Source organism: Papio anubis, chromosome 6 (assembly GCF_008728515.1).
Source record: "Papio anubis isolate 15944 chromosome 6, Panubis1.0, whole genome shotgun sequence".
Classification (NCBI taxonomy): domain Eukaryota; kingdom Metazoa; phylum Chordata; class Mammalia; order Primates; family Cercopithecidae; genus Papio; species Papio anubis.
Genome location: NC_044981.1, coordinates 2,981,660 through 3,003,180, shown reverse-complemented (window position 1 = coordinate 3,003,180; position 21,521 = coordinate 2,981,660). Strand labels below are relative to the sequence as shown.

Sequence of the window (21,521 nt, the reverse complement as noted above, 5' to 3'; positions counted from 1 at the left end):
AAAATGTATAAAAGCGAACTGGACCCTGACCACCTTGGGTACATGTTCTCAAGACCTCCTGAGGACGGTATCATGGGCCATTAGTCACTCATGTTTGGCTCAGAATAAACCTCTTCGAATATTTTACAGAGTTTGACTCATTTTACCAACAGTATATACCATGAGCCCGGTGAATCTTGGGCCACCTTAGAGTCCTGCCTGCCCCAGAGTGGAAACAGCACAGCCTCTGGAACAAGATGAACCTGTGTTCCTAAAGTAAGTTATGTTTTTTACTTCCTAGTTATATGGCCTTGGGCAAGGATTTTAATCTCTCTGAGCCATAACTTCTTTGTCCAAAAAACGATGATCATGGTGGCCACTTCAGAAGGGTATTATGAGGATTAAATGAAATGCACATGTAAATTACTTGTCACATGTGTGTGCAATAACTAGCTCCGTGGGAGCACCTTGTCAAGGGAGGTGTTCAAGGATAGGCTATATAACTTCCTGTCAGGGATTCTGCAAAGATAAACCATGATAATTTTGGAATATCTTTTAATTTTTTTTTTTTTTTTCGAGACTGAGTCTTGCTCTGTCAGGCTGGAGAGAAATGGCGTGAACTCGGCTCACTGCAAGCTCCGCCTCCCAGGTTCACGCCGTTCTCCTGACTCAGCCTCCCGAGTAGCTGGGACTACAGGCACCCGCCACCATGCCAGGCTAATTTTTTGTATTTTTAGTGGAGACAGCGTTTCAATGTGTTAGCCAGGATGGTCTCGATCTCCTGACCGCATGATCCACCCGCCTCGGCCTTCCAAAGTGCTGGGATTACAGGTGTAACTCACTGCACCCAGCCGGAATATCTTTTAATTTTTAAATCTACAATCTTTAGGTTCTTTACAACCAGGAAAAGTCTGTGGCTCCATGTAAACATTCTTGAAAGAGCTTTTCGTCGGAAAAAGGGCTTCATTGATTGGTATTCAAGTATTTCCTTGGGGCCAGGTGCAGCGGCTCACACCTGTAATCCCAGCACTTTGGGAGACTGAGGCAGGAGGATTACTTGAGCTCAGGAGTTTGAGACTGGCCTGGCAACATAGTGAGTAAAATGTTCTTGTATTGGTTCAAACCCCGAGAGTGCGCCAACAGACAACACGAGGCGGTTTGGAGCCACACACTGTTTTAATGAGTGCCTGGGTGCAGGCAGGCTGAGGCCTAAAATGTCCTCAGCACCAAATGAGGACAGGGCAGGGGTTTTATAGTCTCTTGTAAACAAGAATTGCGTCAGTCTGATGTAACTGCTCCGTGGTACCCGGACAGCCTCTCTCGGTCTACCGGGGATACGTGTCTTCCAGCCAGCTCTCGTCCTGCTTCTTCTATCTTGCTGACACACACTCTGGCACAACGGGCCTGGCACCTTGGGACTGGGCCTGGGAAGGGAGGAGTTATTCATTCCCTTAAGTTTTCAGGCCTCGGGGAGAATCTTTCAGTGAGACCTCCTCTCCACAAAAACTAAAAATGAAAGTATTGGCCCATTGTGGTGGCTTGCATCTATAATCCCAGGTACTTGGGAGGCTGAGGCAGGAGGATCACTTGAGCCCAGGAGTTCAAATTTGCAGTAATCCATGATCATGCCACCACGCTCCTTCCTGGATAACAGAGCAGGGCACTGTCTCTTAAAAAAAAAAAATTATAGGCCGAGCGCAGTGGCTTATGCCTGTAATCCCACCACTTTGGGAGGCCAAGGTGGGTGGATCATCTGAGGTCAGGAGTTCAAGACCAGCCTGGCCAATATAGTGAAACCCCGTCTCTACTAAAAATACAAAATTAGCCGGGTATGGTGGTGCATGCCTGTAATCCCAGCTACTCAGGAGGCTGAGGCAGGAGAATCGCTTGAACCCAGGAGGTGGAGGTTGCAGTGAGTCGAGATCAAGCCATTGCCCTCTAGCCTGGGCAACAAGAGTGAAACTCTGTCTTTAAAAAAAAAAAAAAAAAAGTGTGTCCTTAGAGTACAAAATTTAAGGGGGTGGAGCCTGTTTGCCCAGTATGGTGGGAGGAAAGTGAGAGGTACAAAAGAACTCTAAATCAAAGAAAATGACCAAGGTGAGTCTCAGTCATTTTAGAGGTTTATTTTGCCAAGGTTGAAGACACACTTGGCGGGGGGGACAAAGAACACAAAACTACGGGAACCTCTGTGATCTGTGCTTTTTCCAAAAAGGGTCTGGAGACGTCAATATTGAAAGGAGAAAGAGTGGCAGTAGGGGAAAGAGGAAAGAAAAAATGAGCGGGTAGATAAAAGGAGAGCAGTTGCATTCTTTTGAGACTTTGATTGGCTTTCACTGAATGCACATTTTACGTCTGAAAGGAGGAGGTAGAACGCCAGTCAATTATGCATTTGTCTCAGTGAATCTGCAGTTTTACATTAGATAAAGTAATCACAGGGTACAGGAAGCAGCCAAACATGCATTTGTCTCTAGTGAGTGGAGGGAGGATCTAGTCCTGTCTTTGTCCTTTACCTATGAAGATGAGCTGTGAATTCACGTTGTCAGGGTGAAATTCAACAGAACTGTTTTAGGCTAAAGATCTAGGGACCTACATGGAATTTCTTCGTGGGCAAATCACGTGGAAGGTCCCCTAGGAGGTTTATGGCCTTCTATCTTTGTAGCTATCTACTTAGGAACAGAAGGAAGGCAGTCTTTGCATGACTCAGTTCCCAAGCTTTTCCCTTTGACTTAACGAGTTTGGGGCCCTGAGATTTTTATTTTCCTTTCACAGAACAAAAAGGAGATGTAACCACCCTTACTTACAATGTCACTGAGGACTAGTCTGGATCAGTAAGCTAAATTTACAACTGCAGGAAAGTTCTGTCTCAGGCTGGGCTCAGAGTACCAACAACCTAGGTTTCTAACCCTTGTAACCCACCTCTGACATATACATCCTAGTCTCTTCGTCCTGCTTCCCCATCAAGGCCTTTCAGCCAGATCTGAGATTGTGTCACAGATTCTGATTCTTGCATTAATCTCTGGTCATTTTTAGCAGCTCATTTGTTGACTCAGCTCCGGAGCCGCTCAGCCTCTGTCCTCACTCCCTCGTCTCATCCTCAGCCTGGGCGTTCCCCACCATGGATGGCCTCAGACTATGCTGTTTTCAGCTTCATTTCTCCAAGGTCAGTGTGATATTGTGAAGTATATGTTCAAACTCATTTTTTGGCATACAACTCCTAAAATCCTTAAAGTCTCCAAAGTGATATCTTTTTATGCTAATGAGTGAGCTGGTGGCTGGCAGTCCCTAGGTAGCTTCAGGACGGGGCTGGTCACTGGAAAGACCAAGGCATTATCAGAGGGTTGGGACTTTCAGCCCTATCCCCCACCTTCCCTGGAGAGGAGAGGGCCTGAAGGTTAAGTTGATCACCAATGGCTAATGATTTAATCAATCAGGCCTACATAATGAAGCCTCCATTAGAACTAACCCAAAAGGACTGGATTTGGAGACCTTTAGGTAACTGAAGATATAGAGGCTACGGGGGGGGGGTGGGGCATGTCCTGGGAGGGCATTGACTCCTTGCCCATACCTCACTCTAGGCACCTCTTCACCTGTAACCTTTGTAATATCCTTTGTAATAAACCAAGAAATGTAGGTGAGTATTTCCCTGAGTTCTGTGAGCTGCTCTGGCAAATTAATTGAACCCAAAGAGGAGACCCTGGAATCCCGGATTTATAGCCAGTTGGTCAGAGGCACAGCCTGGCACTTGCAGTTGGCATCTGAAGGTGGTGGGGAGAGCCTGGGGGACTGAGCCTCACCCTGTGGGATCTGACACTATCTGCAGGTAGACGGTGTCAGAACGGAACGGAAGTCGAGGACAGCCAGCTGGTGTCTGCTGCAGAATCGATTTCCTGCTTGGTGTATGGGGAAACCCCCTACACACTGGGTCACAGAAATCTTCTGTGTTGGGTGCTGTGCCGTGAGAACACAGAAAAAACAATTGGTGGGTTTTCACTCATAGAGTCAGTATTGGCCTCTCAATGAGATCCACAATGCCTCATTAATTACAAAACTATCCAACCTTAAACGGCATCTGTAAATTATGTCAGTATGCAAGTATTCATGAGTTAGCAAATTTTGAATTTTGAAAGACCAAGTACATAGAAATATCCAGTTGTACATTGCCTCTCTATCCTATCATGCACCCTAACTCTCCCCTCTTCCCCTAACCCATGTACAGCAACCAAGTTGCTCTTGGCCTTGAGGCCCCTGAGGGTCAGTAAGGGGAATGACTGCCCGCAACCCCTGACCACCTACCCGATTTCCTCCCAAGGAAACTGGGCATAAAAGGAGCACCTCCCCTTCCCCTTTCCACATTTGCTGCTCTGTTAAATTGCCCTCAGAGGGTGTTTCTCCTGCATATTTGTCTGCATCTTCCTTAATCTTCCTCTTTCTTTCAGTTATTAAAAAAATTCTGGGCGGGCCCAGTGGCTCACACCTGTAAGTCCAGCACTTTGGGAGGCCGAGGCAGGCAGATCACTTGAGGTCAGGAGTTTGAGATCAGCCTCGCCAACATGGTAAAACCCTGTCTCTACTAAAAATACAAAAGTTAGCCAGGCATGGTGGCACACGCCTATAGGCCCAGCTATTTGGGAGGCTAGGGCAGGAGAATCGCTTGAACCGGGGAGGCGGAGGTTGCAATGAGCTGAGATTGAGCTATTGTACTCCAGCCCGGGGGTCACAGCAAGACTCGGTCTCAAAAAAATAATTCTGCCCATTTCTTTATAACCAGAAAATGATACTAAAAGTGGGTGATGAATGGAGCCAGCTGGAGCTCTGGAGGTCACTGGCACTCTTTTGGAGGAACAGTCTCATATCATATTAAACATGTTTCATTTTCTATTTTAGCTTTTTACATTAATTATAATTTATACATTACAATATAAAAGTTGAGTTGTCTTTGACTAATTGACATGATATATTCTGTAGACATTTAAATAAACATTCATTTTACTATTGCAATTTTCCTTTCTTATTTTGGAGTCATCAGTCCCCTTATACCCCCCACACCCCAATTCTGATCTCAAACGTTTTCTTAGGTCTGGAAAACTAATTAGCACTGTGCTTGTGGTGACTAATGGTAAAACTGACCATGCCGGGCAAACTTGAGGTAATGGAAGGAACAAATGTTCTTCCTAATTAAGAAGAGACACAGAATATATACACTGGCAGCCAGCCATCGGTGGCATTTCATTAACACTAGCAACAAAATGTGGTGGCATCAAAAAGTAAATTTAACAAAATTAGCCCACCCCCCATTAAAATGTTCCCTATTGTTATTTTTGTACTACAGACACGGCTGTTAGGCGAAGGCGGAGGTTGCAGTGAACCCAAATCGCGCCATTGCACTGCAGCCTGGGTGACAGACCAAGACTGCACCTCTCAAAAAAAAAAAAAGTACTTTGATATTCTCTTATAGCTCCAAAAAAAAAAAAAAAAAAAAAAAAAAAAAAAGGCACGTCCTATTTTGAGCGCATTTCCCGCCTGGTATTTCATGAATTTGTGGGAATGGTTGTTGCTCCCGCTGCAAAGGCCGTCGGATCTTGACACAGAGGCTCAGGCCGCCCCGGCGACGGGCAGGGTGGGGCGGCGGCGGCCTCCAGGCGGAACCCCGGTCTTAGGGCGCGACGGGGCGGGACGGGCAGGGCCTCCAGGGGGCGCAGCCCCGCCCTCCCTCTGCGCCGCAGGCCCCGCACCCCAGGGCCTCTCCCGCCCGCGGGAGGCCCCGCCCCGCCCCGCCGTGCCGCGCTCTCACTGCGGGGAGGGGGCCAAGCTCAGCCTTTCCCGAACTGCCGTTTGTCTGGAGCGTGGAATGTAGCGGGTCGTGCGCCCCGGCGCTCCTGAAGGAAGAAGGCAGCGTGGTGGCCCCACCCCGAGTCCCTGGCAGCCCAGCCCCGGCGAAGGGTGAAGAAGCCTGGGTCCAGAACTAGGTGGTCAGGGAGTCAGGCAGCAGGAAGCCACGGAGCCGGCTCTCCTGGGTGCCTCGCGCCTCCCGGCGCCGCCCAGCGCCCTCTGCCCTGGAAGGTGCAGAGGTGGGGCAGAGGGACCCTGGACCTGCAGACTTTCGGGGTCTGGGTGGGGGCAAGAGCGTTCCGATGGCGCCTCGGCTCGCGCTTAGAGATCCTGCGCCCGCTCACTCTGCAGCGCCAGCCTCGGGATTAGGGGCGAGGAGCGTAGTGCGGAGCTGTGTACAGAAGAGCGTGCGGCCGGAGGAGACCGAAGTCTCGCCGCAAGGGAGCCTCGTAAGTGGCTCTGGAATTGAGTCCTGATTCATGAAGAAGAGCTCCAGGGATGGAGGGGAAGGAGGAGGAAAAAAGGGAGGGAAGGAGCGGGGAAAGGACGGGATTAACCAGTTATAATAGCTAATATTTATATAACACTGGGGCAGGTGGTATTGTAAGTGCTTTCACATATTCATTCAGGCTTTATCACAACCCCAGGAAGCGGGTACTATTATTACTATCACTTTGCAGATGAGGCAACTAAGGCAGAGCGAGGTTAAGTAACTTGCTGAAGTCACGCAGCTAAGAAGTGACAGAGTGAGGATTCGCAGCCAGTCCATCGACTCTAGGCCCTGTGCTCCTGAGCAGTCAGGGAACACAGCAGGAGGGCACTGAGGTAGGGACATTTATTCCAGTCCTCTAAACGGCCTTAGTCACGGGAAGCAGAGATGAGTTTGCTCAGATAATTCAGTATGGTCTGGACACCTCAGATTATGGGGATGATGATAGTTGGGAGTAGGTTACATGTTTTTGAGAATTTGTGACATTATGTCTAAGTCATAGCATAAGAAGATATAGTATTTCTTCATTCTTAATGTTGAAGGCAAAAAAAAAAAAGTTATAAAGGAACAAAAACATCTAAACAGCCCATGAATAGGACAAACAAAAAGGAATATAATACATCAAGCATTTTTAAAAATCTCGAGAACAGTGGAAAGATACACTTGTACTCTTTAGTACTTTCTAAGTGTTTCTAATTTTATAATCAGACAATATGTATATAAGATATATGTATATATAATTGCTGTGTACATTGTATTTTTTAAAAAAAATTTTGGGGTATAGCTTAATGAGAATTTGACATCAAGAATGACATCTTTGAGACCAGCCTGGCCAACATGACGAAATCTTGTCTCTACTGAAAATACAAAAATTAACCGGGCATGGTCGTGCGCGCCTGTAATCCCATACTCCGGAGGATCGCTTGAGCCTGGGGGGCAGAGGTTGCAATGAGCCGAGAGCATGCCACTGCACTCCAGCCTGGGCCAGAGACTCCATTTCAAAAGAAAAAAAAAAAAAGACATCTTCAGTTTTGAAAGGCCCCAGATTGACACTTGTAATATGAATGTCACATTCTGGGACACAGCCCATCCCAGAAAGTGGCTAAAAAAACTTCTATATATTTACTCTGTATTATTATAGTCATCTGAAAAAAAAAATTGTAAACTTTGGTGGGGTTGATATTTTAAAATTAAATTTAATTGGAGTTCAGACTGTTTTATTTTAGGTAACCTTTTGAAAAGGTTACATCCCCTTACATGCTTTGAACAAAATTCTTCCATCTTCATAAAGAGATGCTTTTATTTAAAAAATAGCAGACAGGGGCTACAGTGGATGAGTTTCATGGGAAAGAAGTAGGAGCGGAGAGTGCAGCTAGTTCCCTGGGCCTCCTCTGAGGACACAAACAGGATGCAAGACTGTTCCATACAAATTTAGACAATTGTGTTGCTGGGATGGTCCTTGGGTTTTCATCATTCTGCAGAAGAAACTGGTGTTTTCGAAATTCCAGGACTCTTTTACTTGGACCAACTAAATCTGTTTCAACTAGATCATAATTGTCACCCTTAGAGATGGCATCAATGAACAGTAATGATACCATCATAGCACCACATATTCACAGGGTATTTTTCACTAGAACATTCTTGCCAGGACCCTTCTTGTTGGGCCCTCTGAAGCAGGAGGCAGGAAAGGCAGGCAGAAGGGTAAGAGATTATGTCCTTCTGTAAAAGACAGATGTGGCTCAGCCTCCTACCAGGAACACATTCTCTAGTCTGAATTTTGTCATTACACCTGCCCTTCCCTTCCCTTCCTGCCCCCCTCCCCCCGCGCCAATGATGCCTTCAGGGTAGGGGTGGCTCAGACACTGCGCCATGGCATCCTGTCTAAAGCAGGAAGTGACTTGAGGCTGGAGGAGGTTGGTCCCCTTACCCTTCCCCATCCCCGGCCCACCCAACAGCCAGTGGAGCTGCTCCTCTTTAGACACCGAAAAATGGATGAAAGGGGAGAGAGTGCTCCTCAAAAGCCTATTCTAGGGAAGGGGAGAATTAGCAGGCTCCACTTCGTCTGTTACCTGCATCGGTGCTGTACAAGGTCGAGTTGCTTAGTGACAGCAAGGTGGGGTGGGGATATCTACACTTGCAGCGAGGGAGGGGAGAACAGGAACTCACAGCCTCAGATGAGTCACCTTAGGCAGGGCAGGCATTATTTAAAACTCCGCGTGTGAGTTTCTCTGATTATATACTAACACACATCACGGGCGGCGCCGAGGGAGGAGGGCGCCAGAGAGAAGTAGTCTGGGCGTGAGCTGCCAGGCAGGAGAAGGCTGACTTGGGCAGAACATTCACTGCCAGCCATCCAAAGCAGACAGTCAGGTGCCTGGCCTGCGCCCGTGAGCCCTGCCATGGATTTATTTTCTGTGCGCTCACTGATGTCCAGTTCAGACAGTGCCTCTCAGCTTCCCAATGTAAGAAAAACCCATTTCCATTCTTCAGATATGGTGAGAGAAGCTCAGAGAGGTGCAGTGACTTGCTGGAGGACTGAGCTAGGAACAGCAGAGGGGTCACATGCTCCACAGGCCGGGAAACGCCCAGCTGCTAGGGGTCCCCGTGTCCCCAGTGCTGTCCCTTTCAGGTCTCATCCTCTGCTCCTATTTGGCCTCAGATTTCACGTTGAATTAAAACACAAAGGCCAAGAAGCAATTATCTCCGGAAAAACCTTTTCAGAACTGTGTAATGAGTGAAGGTACCCCAAGAAAAGCCATTCTCTGGAGAGGTTCTGGAAGGCTCCAGCTGGTGGTGAAGAGCCAAGATGTGGGAGGTGGGGTGGAGGTGGGGAGAAGGTGGAGTCCAAGCTCTGGGTACCTGGGAGCAGCATCCGAGGGACAGGCTGTCCACTGGGGGCCCAGCAGCAGGGAGAGGGGAGACAGGAGGAGAAGTTCTAGGAAATCTGTCCCCACCCTGTGAAGAGGCACTAGGCACCTGCCTACCTACATGCTGGGAGGATGCTGGGCACTTCCTAAAGCTGGGCTGATTAAGACCTGACTTGGCCTAAGAGGCTACTCATAGACATCTGGCTTTATTTTCCACCTCCGATACAGACCAACTATTGAGGTGGCAAGTAGGGTGCACATTAAGAATGACAACATCACCTTGGGTTTTACCAAGGCATTTTTGCTCCATAAACTCAGTGTGCTTTCATATATGGCTTCTCATTTCCTACCACAAAGCCAGCTCCAGGGCATCTGTAATTATCATCCTTATATAGTCGGAATGTGCTGGGAACCAAAGGCAGTCCCTAGGCCCCTGTTACCTAGTCCACTGTGCAGGGCCATCTTTGTGAATAATTAAGACTGGTCCTTACCACAGCCCACCCAAGCCTTTAAAACTCACCTGGGCTTTCTCTTTATACAAAGACTTTAGATTCCTTCCTTTACTAGCTTTGTGACTGGTCAGGTCTTTCAGCCTCGCTTTCTGAGCTATGAAATTGGGGTAGTAATAATGCTTACCCCAAGCCAGTGGTAGTCAACAAAAATATGCATAAGTGAGCAGCAAATGGAAACCAAGTATGTAATTTTACATTTTCTAATCTCAAAACGTCATTTAACACAATGTATCCAAAACACTATTATTTTGATAGACCATCAATATTTAAGAATCAATAATGAAATATTTCACATTATTTTAACTTACTGAGCCCATAAAATCCAGTGTATACTTCACACTTAACAGCACATCTCAGTTCAGACTACCTACGTTTCAATGTTCGGCAGCCACCATGCCTAGGGTCTATGGAACTGGACAGCCTAGCTCCGAAAGCTTCCCTGAGGATCAGGTGACCTAAGGGGTGTAAGGGGCAGGGCCATCAGCTGACACATCAACGTGGCAGATATATTCCTCCTGTCTTTCCTCTCTGACACACACACATACACACACACACACACACACACACCCGCAGAATTTTCCACATTTAAAAGGCCTTTACAAGGACGCAGGAGCCCAAAGCAGACATGGGACAAATCCAGACCCTTTCTAGACCCCCCAACTCCCACCCCAGACCAAGCCATCTTCCTTCCCTGTAGGGGCGAAAGGGCGCCCACCCTGCCATCCTGGCATTCCTTTCAGGCAGCTGCCCGTCGGCTCCTCGGGGCTCCACACTCCTCTCCACGCTGCCCACCGCCCCCCAAGGGCGTCCTGGCCCCTGCCCAGGATGCCGGAAACCTTTGCTACCCGCTGGAGAGCCCACTGCAAATGGGTCTTCAATTTCCAGTTCCCCACTCCAAAGGGTACTCGACACCTCTCCCCACCCCCTAGGAGGCGAGGACCCTGTTCCGAGGCAGCCCCTCCCCCTAGTTCCGGGGCCCCGGTCTCCAGCCCTCCTTGAGGGTCCAGAGTGGGCGGGGCGGGGTGGGGACTGCGGCGTAAGCGAGGAACCCAGCCCCAGGGGTCGCCCGCGCCCGTGGATCCGGCAGGGGGCTGCGGCGGGGTCCGAGCTCCGGGCACCGCGCTGACCGCGGGACAGCGGGGCCGGCGGCCCACCCCAGACCCAGCGGCAGCCGCAACGGGCCGAGCGCCCCCACACCTCGCACCGCGCCCCGGCTCCCCCTCGCGGTGCCGCAGTCCCAGCCGCACCACCCCCGCGGCCGCAGCCCCGCCCGTCATGACGTCACCGGGCAGGGCGGGTCCCAGGGTATAAAAGACGGAGCTGGGGGGGCGGCGGCAGGTCTCTGCGCAGCTAAGCCCGCCGGTCCACGCCGCGCACCGCTCCGAGGGCCAGCGCCACCCGCTCAGCAGCCGGCACCATGCGCGAGATCGTGCACATCCAGGCGGGCCAGTGCGGCAACCAGATCGGCGCCAAGGTGGGTGCGCTGCCGCGGAGGGACCTGGGGTGGGGACCGAGGGTGCGGGCTGGGGCTGGGGCTGGGGCTGGGGCCGGGGCCGGGGCCGGGGCCGGGGCGGGGGCGGGAGGCCGCGGCGACCCCGGGCTGGCTGGGTGGCACATTCCGCGGCGAGGCCGCCGGGCGGGGCCCGGGAGGCTGCATGACCCGTCAGGATGCCCGCAGCGCCGCAGCTGTGCGTGCGTTTAATCCGGGCCCTTTCGATTTCCCTGGGACACAGCCCTTCTGAGGGACGCGGTTGGCATTCCGCTGGGTGTATTTGTCTCAGAAGCTTGGGTCGGGGCTACGGTCATATTTATTGCGCTAGCTTCATATGAATTTAATTTGTGTATTTATCTCTACGGTTTGAATGAAAACATGCAGTGTCACTGGACTGACAGATGTAACAGAGGCTTCCCTTTGGGTCGTACAGGCGAGGGTGTTAGATAAATTTCCTTGCTCGGGCACTGTCTTGACGTGATCACATACAACGCGATAGTTCTGCTGCCAGTCCCCGAGGCGGCAGGTGACTGCGCTGGGTGGGGGCTGCAATTACTGACCGCTGTGTGGGAGGCAGCAGAGGGCCTGGTGCATGAGTGGGGGCGGGAGCCAGTACAAGGACGTGGTCTCTTTGAGAACCGCCATGTTGCCCACCCAGCCTCCCCGCCCCCTCCCTGCCGCAAATTCACAATGGAGCCAGCGCCCTCACCATGGCCAGCTCCTTCCACTGCCGCTCAGGTGCCCTCCCAGGCTCCTGATGCCCTTCGCCCAGTCCCTCCGGTGGTCAGTGCTAGCATTAAACCTGCACTGTTGCAGGGTTGCCTGGGATCTGTGCCAAGAGAGCTTGATCCCTGGAGGCAGACACAGGGTGGGTCCCCCTGTCCTTGGTCCTGCCACGACCCATCAATCATCCCGGATGCAGTGGCATTCAGCCCTGCCTGGGGTGACAGAGCCTCCCTGTACCCCTTCTCGATTTCTCTACCCTCCCCACCCTCTCCCTAGAAGGGCATCTGCTGTGCCCCCTCCTCCTCCAGGGCCCCTCCCAGCCTTTCAGTCTATCGCCATAATATGGCCGATGCTCTGCAGATTTTCAAGCCCCTCAGCAGCGGCTGCTGCAGGAAATAGGGGGTGCAGCTCTTTGCTCTCTGTCTAGCACTTACTGTCTGACCACAAAAGCCCCTGTTCCAAGGACATGGGAGGAGGACAAGGCCATCCTTAGTGACATTCAGGATGCAGAGCCATGGTGTGGTTCTTGTTTCATTTCAGTTTTGGGAGGTCATCAGCGATGAGCATGGGATCGACCCCACAGGCAGTTACCATGGAGACAGTGACTTGCAGCTGGAGAGAATCAACGTGTACTACAATGAGGCTGCTGGTGAGTAGCGGGATGTGTGTGCCCAGGAATCCTTGTTTTCCATGATGTGGGAGATGAAATGTCCTAGGAACATGCACGTGACAAAGGCATGCTTCTTGCATATTCATTTCAAATGCCAACTGCTGGAAAAACATGCTTTATGGTTACCTAAGAGTCCTGCCTGTTTGCCACAGTTAAGCACACTCAGGACCTCCTTTTTCTTAAAAGCAGAAAATCTCCTGTTCTCCTTTTGTCTCAGATGCTGGAATTGAATGCTGCTGTGAGTCCATCCCTAAGCACAGGTCTGAGTCAGTTCTCGTTTCCTGCAGGTAATAAATACGTACCTCGGGCCATCCTGGTGGATCTGGAGCCTGGCACCATGGACTCCGTCAGGTCTGGACCCTTCGGCCAGATCTTCAGGCCAGACAACTTCGTGTTTGGTATGTAGTCATGATCACTGGGAACTGGCCAAATGACACCTTCTTCCTAACAGCCCTGCAAAGCACAGTTCTTAGTGTTCAGTGCCGAGGTGACACTGTGTCCACAGCAGCCCTGAGTCCTGGCCTAGCTCCACGCAGTCCATGGGCGGTCATGGCTCACAGATCAACGCCAGCCTGCAGAGGGCTGCCGCAGCCCTTCCGTTGCAGAGCAGCCTCAGACTGGAAGGAAGAAAGAGCAAGGAAAAGCTTCAAGCCAGGCTTCATAGGCTATAGGCAACTTCAAAGGACTTCAAAGAGTCAGGGGCCAAAAGCACAGGTTATGACCGGAGCTAGACAGATGCTGAGGCCACCTTCTCTCCTGGTCACACTGCCTTCACCTTGCCTGTTTAATTGTACTTGAGTATAAAGAGAATGCCTGCTAAAAATGTATGTATTTCAGAACCATTTAAGTTTTCTAACCCTATCCTCTTCCTCAATCAATGGCCTCAAATTTGCTAAACTTCTAACTTTATTATGATCCTGAGTGTTTTTGAGAGTCACTGACATACAAAAATATTTCCGGCCAGGTGAGGTGGCTCACGCCTGTAATCCCAGCACTTTGGGAGGCCAAGGTGGGTAAATCACCTGAGGTCAGGAGTTTGGGACCAGCCTGGCCAACATGGTGAAATCCTGTCTCTACTAACAATATAAAAATTAGCTGGGCATGGTCGCAGGTGCCTGTAATCCCAGCTACTAGGGAGGCTGAGGCAGGAGAATTGCTTGAACCTGGGAGGCAGAGGTTACAGTGAGCCAAGATTGCAATGCTGCACTCCAGCCTGGAGGACAGAGCACGACTCCATCTCAAAAAAAACAAAAAAGAAAAAGAAAAATAATTCTTTAGGTAAAAGAAGAGTATTCAAAAGAGAAGAATCTGCCAGTCTAAGACCCGTCCTGCCTTCTCCTCCATAGTCAAAATGACATGTTTTAGGCAGGCCAGAGCAGAGCTGGGAATAACTGGGCCAGATGGAGCCGAGCTGGTCGACTCGGTCCTGGACGTGGTGAGGAAGGGGTCAGAGAGCTGTGACTGTCTCCAGGGCTTCCAGCTGACCCACTCTCTGGGGGGTGGCACCAGGTCCAGGATGGGCACCCTGCTCATCAGCAAGATCCGGGAAGAGTACCCAGACCGCATCATGAACACCTTCAGCGTCATGCCCTCACCCAAGGTGTCAGACACGGTGGTGGAGCCCTACAACGCCACCCTCTCTGTCCACCAGCTGGTGGAAAACACAGATGAAACCTACTCCATTGATAACGAGGCCCTGTACGACATCTGCTTCCGCACCCTGAAGCTGACCACCCCCACCTACGGGGACCTCAACCACCTAGTGTCGGCCACCATGAGCGGGGTCACCACCTGCCTGCGCTTCCCGGGCCAGCTGAACGCAGACCTGCGCAAGCTGGCGGTGAACATGGTGCCCTTCCCGCGCCTGCACTTCTTCATGCCCGGCTTCGCGCCCCTCACCAGCCGGGGCAGCCAGCAGTACCGGGCCCTGACCGTGCCCGAGCTCACCCAGCAGATGTTCGACTCCAAGAACATGATGGCCGCCTGCGACCCGCGCCACGGCCGCTACCTGACGGTGGCTGCCATCTTCCGGGGCCGCATGTCCATGAAGGAGGTGGACGAGCAGATGCTCAACGTGCAGAACAAGAACAGCAGCTACTTCGTGGAGTGGATCCCCAACAACGTGAAGACGGCCGTGTGCGACATCCCGCCCCGCGGCCTGAAGATGTCGGCCACCTTCATCGGCAACAGCACGGCCATCCAGGAGCTGTTCAAGCGCATCTCGGAGCAGTTCACGGCCATGTTCCGGCGCAAGGCCTTCCTGCACTGGTACACGGGCGAGGGCATGGACGAGATGGAGTTCACCGAGGCCGAGAGCAACATGAACGACCTGGTGTCTGAGTACCAGCAGTACCAGGACGCCACGGCCGACGAACAGGGGGAGTTCGAGGAGGAGGAGGGCGAGGACGAGGCTTAAGAACTTCTGAAATCAATCGTGCATCCTTAGTGAACTTCTGTTGTCCTCAAGCATGGTCTTTCTACTTGTAAACTATGGTGCTCAGTTTTGCCTCTGTTAGAAAAATTCACACTGTTGATGTAATGATGTGGAACTCCTCTAAAAATTACAGTATTGTCTGTGAAGGTATCTATACTAATAAAAAAGCATGTGTAGAAACCTTGTGGTCTCTGTTCTCACTTCAAGTAATTTTTATTCTTTCTCTAAATGCTTAAGTATAAAGTTTCAAGGTTTAACTTGGTACTGTTTTTATTGTGGTAATCAAAGTTTAATAGCAACGTAGGATTTCTGCTTTAGTATTTTAATTAATAGCATTCCTGCCCTTTTAGTACAGAGCCATGAAAATACGTATTTTGTTCGCCTTTACTGGCCCACAGTATTCATCCCTCAAAAGTGAACCAGGAGTAAAGAGGGATATGGGGTAAAGCAAACCTGCTTCTATCTGCTGCTGGTGTGGACATCCTATGATCTTAGAATTGAGGACCTCAGGCATGGACTCTCCCTACTTCTCTTTGAATATGATAAACACAAATAAAAACACAAGTGAAGCTTGAACCTCTCAGATAAAAGGTACAGTATAAATTCAAGACGTCTTAAAATCTCCAACATTGACACTACACATTCTCCAGGTAAAATTTATTTGAAAGTAAATTATGGCAGGAATTCACCTGTTAAGACAATGGTATAACCTATCACAACTTCATATTAGAAAATCAGATTTAATTTTCATAGCTATTGAAGTTAGAGGCTTTATTCCTTTTTTTTTTTTTTTTTTAAGACAAGGTCTTACTCTGTTGCCCAGGTTGGAGTGCAGTGATGCAATCACAGCTCATTGCAGCTTTGAATTGGCTCAAGTGATCTCCGCCTCAGCTTCCGGAGCAGCTGGGACCACAGGTGTGTGCCACTTAGCCTGGCTAATTCTAAAAAACTTTTTTTTTTGTAGAGCCAGAGTCTCCCTATATTGCACAAGTTGGTCTTGAACTCCTAGGCTCAGGCAATTCTCCCGCCTCAGCCTCCCAAAGTGCTGAGATTATAGCTGTGAGCCACCATGCCCAGCCTGAAGCTAGAGGCTGGTTTCAGTATGTCATTGTTCTCATCTGGTCAGGATAAGATTGAAGGGAGGGGTAGAAAGTTTCCAAGGCGGAAGGTTTCAAAGGCATCATGGTAACAGGCAGCAACACGATGAAGCCCCACGCGAAGGAGCCACCGAGACTCCAGTGCGCACTCTCACTGCAGGAAGCCTTCTGCTAACCTGTTGAATTCATTTGCAAAACGCAAATGCAGGTTGTGTTTGCCTTCTGGCATCAAATGCAGCCTTAAAAAAGGAAGAAAAAACGCTTTGCGTCAATGGCACACCATGTAAGAACAAACCCCTCACTCTCCCCAACACTTCACAAACATCTAAAGTGAAAAATTGCCACATTTTCCCCATGAGCACTATCGAGGAGAAAATGGAACCCATCAGCCTTCTAAGAATACAGACAGAAACGTGAAACTCTTGGAGTTTATGACGACCCCTGAGGCTGACTGTAAGGCGACGACTTAACAGTAGCAGACACATATTATATTTGGAATTGAATCAAGTAACAAATGGTTTGACCAGAAAATGGACTGAGAGTTGGGGAGGTGATTTGGTGGTTACTCTGGAAAAATCCATTTTAATGAAGTTGATTTTCAGAGAGGTTGGTAAGATGATAAAAAGAAGAAATGTCCAGAATGCACTGGGCTGGGGCAGGTGAGTTTCTTGGGCTGTCGATGTAGCGGGCAAGTGCAAAGCAGAATGCACAGCCGCCCTCAGCCTGCTGCTCAACGTTCCAAATCACCCTTCCATTTTTGGATTACTGAACAAATCCATCTACATACAAGCCGCCAGACAAATAGCTGTGAGGGTGGCGAGCCCACGCCAGCAGCCCTGTGCTCCAGGAGCCGCTGCTGCAGCTGTCACGGCTCAGCATTGTGGCAAACACACTGTCCTCGTAAGGCTTCTTCCTTTCAACAGGATTGTGATAAAATGGGACAGGTTTACAGTTTCCTGAATAAATGCAGCCTTCTCTTTGTTCTATATTTGACTTATTAGCTACAAAAGTATAGAAACAGTAAAAGTGTTAAAGGTTCTAGGATGAAAGCCTAAGTTCAAGCCACTTTGTCTACAATGATAACTAGACATTAAAAGGACAATATTGGGGCAGAATGCGTTACCATGTTGCCGAATTTTTTGACTTTCAATACTTGGGGACTGACAGCTCAGAACCTCAGCAGGCTCCAGGGAGGGACTGTGGGGCAGGGAGCTGTCCTTGGAAGATGCTGGGCCTCTTCCAACTCAGCCACCACATTGTGGGTGGGAATGGGGTACCAAGAGAATCAACTTGAAAGGAAGACATATTGTTGGGACCTTTCCAAGGGCCTTGGAAAATTAGTAATGCTATTACTAACAACCAGAACATTCTAAATTCAAATTTAACACTATTCAGAAAAGAAGGATGAGTTGCACCTACCCCAAAGATAGGATCCCAGTTGCCTACACAAGGAACAGAGTTTGCAGGGACACTCAAGGCCTTTGTTTTCAGGAAACAGGAAAGAACCAATTGCCAAGGATGCTGAGAGGTCACAGAAGGTCACGTATAGGCTAAATTGCATCCCGTAATCTGCACTAAGCTGGACTGGGAGGCAGGGAATCCCCAGCCTGCCACACGTGAAGCCCTCCTCTGTAGACAGCCCAGCCCATCTGGCTAGGATTTGTTGGTTTCCCATAAGGAAGGAAGGAGACCCTCGCTGTGAATCCTTTCTTTTTAGCTGTTCAGCACTGTCTGCACTCTTCCTAATCTCTAGATCTTGGGGAAATAAAAATTAGGTTCCCTTCATTAAACTGTGGGAGACCTGCTCTGAATGCTGGATGGATGAATGGACAGATGCACAGATAGACAGAAGAGAATATGAAGACAACTGTTCTCCTTGATATCTTTTGAGGGTCATTTCAAGCTCCTTCGCAGCCCTTGCCTCCCTTAGGTCTGACACAGGTTTCACTGCATGGAAACTCTACTGTGTTCCTCTTTGGGAGCAGGACCACAAGAGACCATCATGAATATAAGCTGTCAAGGCAAGGCAGGAGCTCTGTAGCTGCCCTAGATTCTCACCCAAGTAACAAAAGGATGTAATCACATGCTTTGTGGAGAGTGCTTTTCAAACAATAACATTCTCCAGAAAAATGAGTACGAAACCCCCTACTGCTACACACATGGCCGAGTGGGACATGAAGGGGCTTCAGAGGATGAACACGAGTTCCTCTGCCCGGGCAGGTTCCTCATTGCATGTTGCACCTTCAGAAACAAGACATGATTCCAGATATTTTGAGGAACTAGAAACTGTCTAACCCCAAGATAAATGTCTGGGTCACTTTACCTCTGTCGATACAGCTCTTTTAAGTCAAAATGGCATAGGTGAGATGCTGGCCTCGCGACGCTACCTTTCCTGCCCCACCTGGAGCCCTTTTCATCTTTAGCTGAACTTTCACCTGTAACTCAGGGAGTTAGACAGTAACAAGGCCACAAGTAATGCGCTGTGGCATGTCTTCACCTTTGATCGATGTAACAAAACTTGATCTATGAATCCATAAAGTTGTCAGTAAGTCTGTAATCCGTAGAGTGCCAGTATTTCACACTTTTGTTTTAACTGGAACCCAAAGCAGGCCGCTGGATCTTTGCACAGCATGTCTTCCAGTGTGAAACTGGGCAGCAACATGGCATATCACTTCTTCAGGCATTCCTTCTGACGCCATCCAAATCTGGTTGCCAGTAGCCCCTTTTTATTCAGAAACTAAATATTGTCCTTTTTCATTCTGCTTCTTCTAGAAAGCCCCATCTAAGAAAAAGGTACTAGACCAGGCACGGTGGCTCACGCCTGTAGTACCAGCACTTTGGGAGGCCGAGGTGGGTGGATTACTTGAGGTTAGGAGTTCAAGACCAGCCTGGTCAACATGGTGAAACTCTATCTCTACTAAAAATACAAAAATTAGCCAGGCATGGTGGTGCATGCCTATAATCCCAGCTACTTGGGAGGCTGAGGCAGGAGAATTACTTGAACCCAGTAGGCAGAGGTTGCAGTGAGCCAAGATCCCACCACTGCACTCCAGCCTGGGCAACAGAGCAAGGCTCTATCTCACAACAAACAAACAAACAAACAAAAAGGGAATGGTGGGCAAACCACAAGCTCCTTGCTGCTGATGAAGCTGGGGTCTACCTGGCTGGACAGGCTCTCCTCTAGTTAGGGCTGACCAGGCATTTGGGGACGGTGGAGGCAACAGCTCACCGAGAGCTCCTTTTCTCAAATGCAACCATCTCTCAAGCAGTAGACACAAGCATTAGATGCAAAACTGCCCCGGAGGCTACTTTCTGGGCAGTGTGTCGGCTTAACGTGGGCTGCTAGAGGACCCTCGGGCTGCTGGGTTGGTGCTTTTAAGTGGTGTGTGGAGGACAAAGCCTTTCCAAGTCTGCTGTGACTGTGGGGACCTAGTCAGGCCCTGGACTGCAGGAAAGCTTTCTTCCTGTGACAGTTGGATGTAAACTGGAGGCATCATCGTGGGAGGAAAACACTGGCTTTATGGGGCCAGGACATGTTTTGTCTAACCAGCAGAGTCCGAACTGACAGGCTACATCCATCTCCCTGAGTCACAATTCCTCATCTGGAAAATGCGGACAGTAACAGAATCTACCCCGCAGAATCATTCTGAGGATGAAATGAGATAGTAGATTCAACGTATGCAGCATAGGGTCTGTGGGTACGTGGTAAGCTTAACAAATGTCTGCTGTTATTTCATTAGTGTATTTGTATTGCACTTTACAATGTGCAGGATTCCTTAAGGTATTAACCTGTGCAGCACATTAAACAATGACTGACTCCGGGGAGCACAATTAATCTACATTTGTTAACACAACACCTCCAACTGCAGGCTTCTTCTCTTAAGAGTGGTTTTAATATAATCTTGCAGGTAAGATTTGTCCGGAAAGGTTCAGACCACACTATGTGAAATATTAATACAAAGGACTCAACTTGATAAGCACTGGCTAATTCTGTGTGCAGTAAATCCTGTCATGAGCCCACAAGCAGTGTCCGGAGCTGACGGTTTTCCCTTCCACCTGAGCAGCAGCTGGGAGGAGCTGAAAGCAGCAGCTGGGAAGAGGAGGGCTGGGATGCCAGTGGCGGGGAACTGTCACCTGGGGCAGTAGCAGAGGAGCGGGCAAACCACTGCGTCCAGGCTGGAGGCAGTACAGAGCGGAAGCTGCAGCCCTGCCTGCCTGCAGCGTCTACCTCCCCAACAGAACCTGGCTTCACTTTTCTATGGAGCTGAAAATGAACCATTGTCACTGGTGTGAATCTTTTCCACCTAAGCCAATTCATTTCACTCCACCAAGTGGTAAGGCTCCCACTGGCCTGCCTGGGAGGACTAGGGCCATCTTACCACTGGCGGCCAGACCCAAACAGCCAAGGAAGCTGCAGAAAGAGGCACTTCCTTCCATTCTGTGGTTCAGACAGAGGACAGTGACTAGTCCACTGCACAGACACCCCAGGCCTGACGCCTCGCTGCCAGCCTGCCAGCACACCCTCTGGTGAACCCAACACAAGGCCCAGACCTCTGTAGAGATGGCATCTCTCAGCCCTTCACCCTGTGACTATACACTTTGTGTCAACTTGACTGGGCTACAGGGTGCCCAGATATTGGGTCAAACATTATTTCTGAGTGTGTTCATGAGGGTGTTTCTGGATGGGTTAGCATTTGAATCCATTGACTGAGTAAAGCAGAGGCCCTCCCCAGTGTGGTGGGTCTCCTCCAATCTGCTGAAAGCCTGAGTAGAACAAGAAGGCTGAGAACAGGGAATTCCTCCCACCTGGTGGCCTTCAATCTGCGATGTTGGCTTTTTCCTACCTTTGGACTCAGGCTGAAACATTGGCTCTTCCTGGGTCTCAAGCCTCCTGGCTTTCACACTAGAACCACACCATCACCTCTCCTAGCTGTCAGGCCTTCAGACTTAGACTGGTACCACACCTTTGGCTCTCCCGGGTCTCCAGCTGGCCAACTCACTCTGCAGACCTTGGGACTTGTCAGCTTTCATACTCCATGAACCAATTCCCTGTAATGAATCTCTTTCTTTCTACCTATATATACACACACACATATATGTATTGTTGGTTCTATTTCTTTGGAGAACCCAAATATGCCCATATACCTACACTAATAATGGTGTTGTCTTAGCTATTCAGGAGACTGTAATGAGCCGTGACCACACCACTGCACTCCAGCCTGGATGACAGTGCAAGACCTGTCTCTTAAAAAAAAAAAGAGAAGGCCAGGTGCAGTGGCTCACACCTGTAATCCCAGCACTTTGGGAGGCCAAGGCGGGCGGATCACAAGGTCAGGAGATCGAGACCATCCTGGCTAACATAGTGAAACCCCATCTCTGCTAAAAATACAAAAAATTAGCTGGGCGTGGTGGCGGGTGCCTGCAG

At 49.7% G+C, this 21,521-nt stretch overlaps 2 protein-coding genes across 2 annotated transcripts in view; one reads left to right on the top strand and one right to left on the bottom strand.

The window, feature by feature from the left end:
- The first annotated feature begins 10,992 nt into the window (after positions 1 to 10,992).
- Positions 10,993 to 15,179, top strand: LOC101016030 (tubulin beta-2A chain). The gene is given in 5 exon segments (XM_021936942.2): positions 10,993 to 11,151; positions 12,436 to 12,544; positions 12,853 to 12,963; positions 13,935 to 13,962; positions 13,964 to 15,179. Coding segments are annotated over 5 exon segments (1,323 nt in total). The 5' UTR covers positions 10,993 to 11,094; the 3' UTR covers positions 14,982 to 15,179.
- A 72-nt stretch (positions 15,180 to 15,251) lies between these two features.
- BPHL (biphenyl hydrolase like) overlaps positions 15,252 to 21,521 on the bottom strand; it is a 32,810-nt gene continuing 26,540 nt past the window's right edge. The window contains exon 7 of the mRNA XM_003896974.4: positions 15,252 to 16,335. Within this exon, the coding sequence (XP_003897023.1) occupies positions 16,248 to 16,335 (88 nt within the window). The 3' untranslated portion in view covers positions 15,252 to 16,247. The remainder of the gene's footprint in view (positions 16,336 to 21,521) is intronic.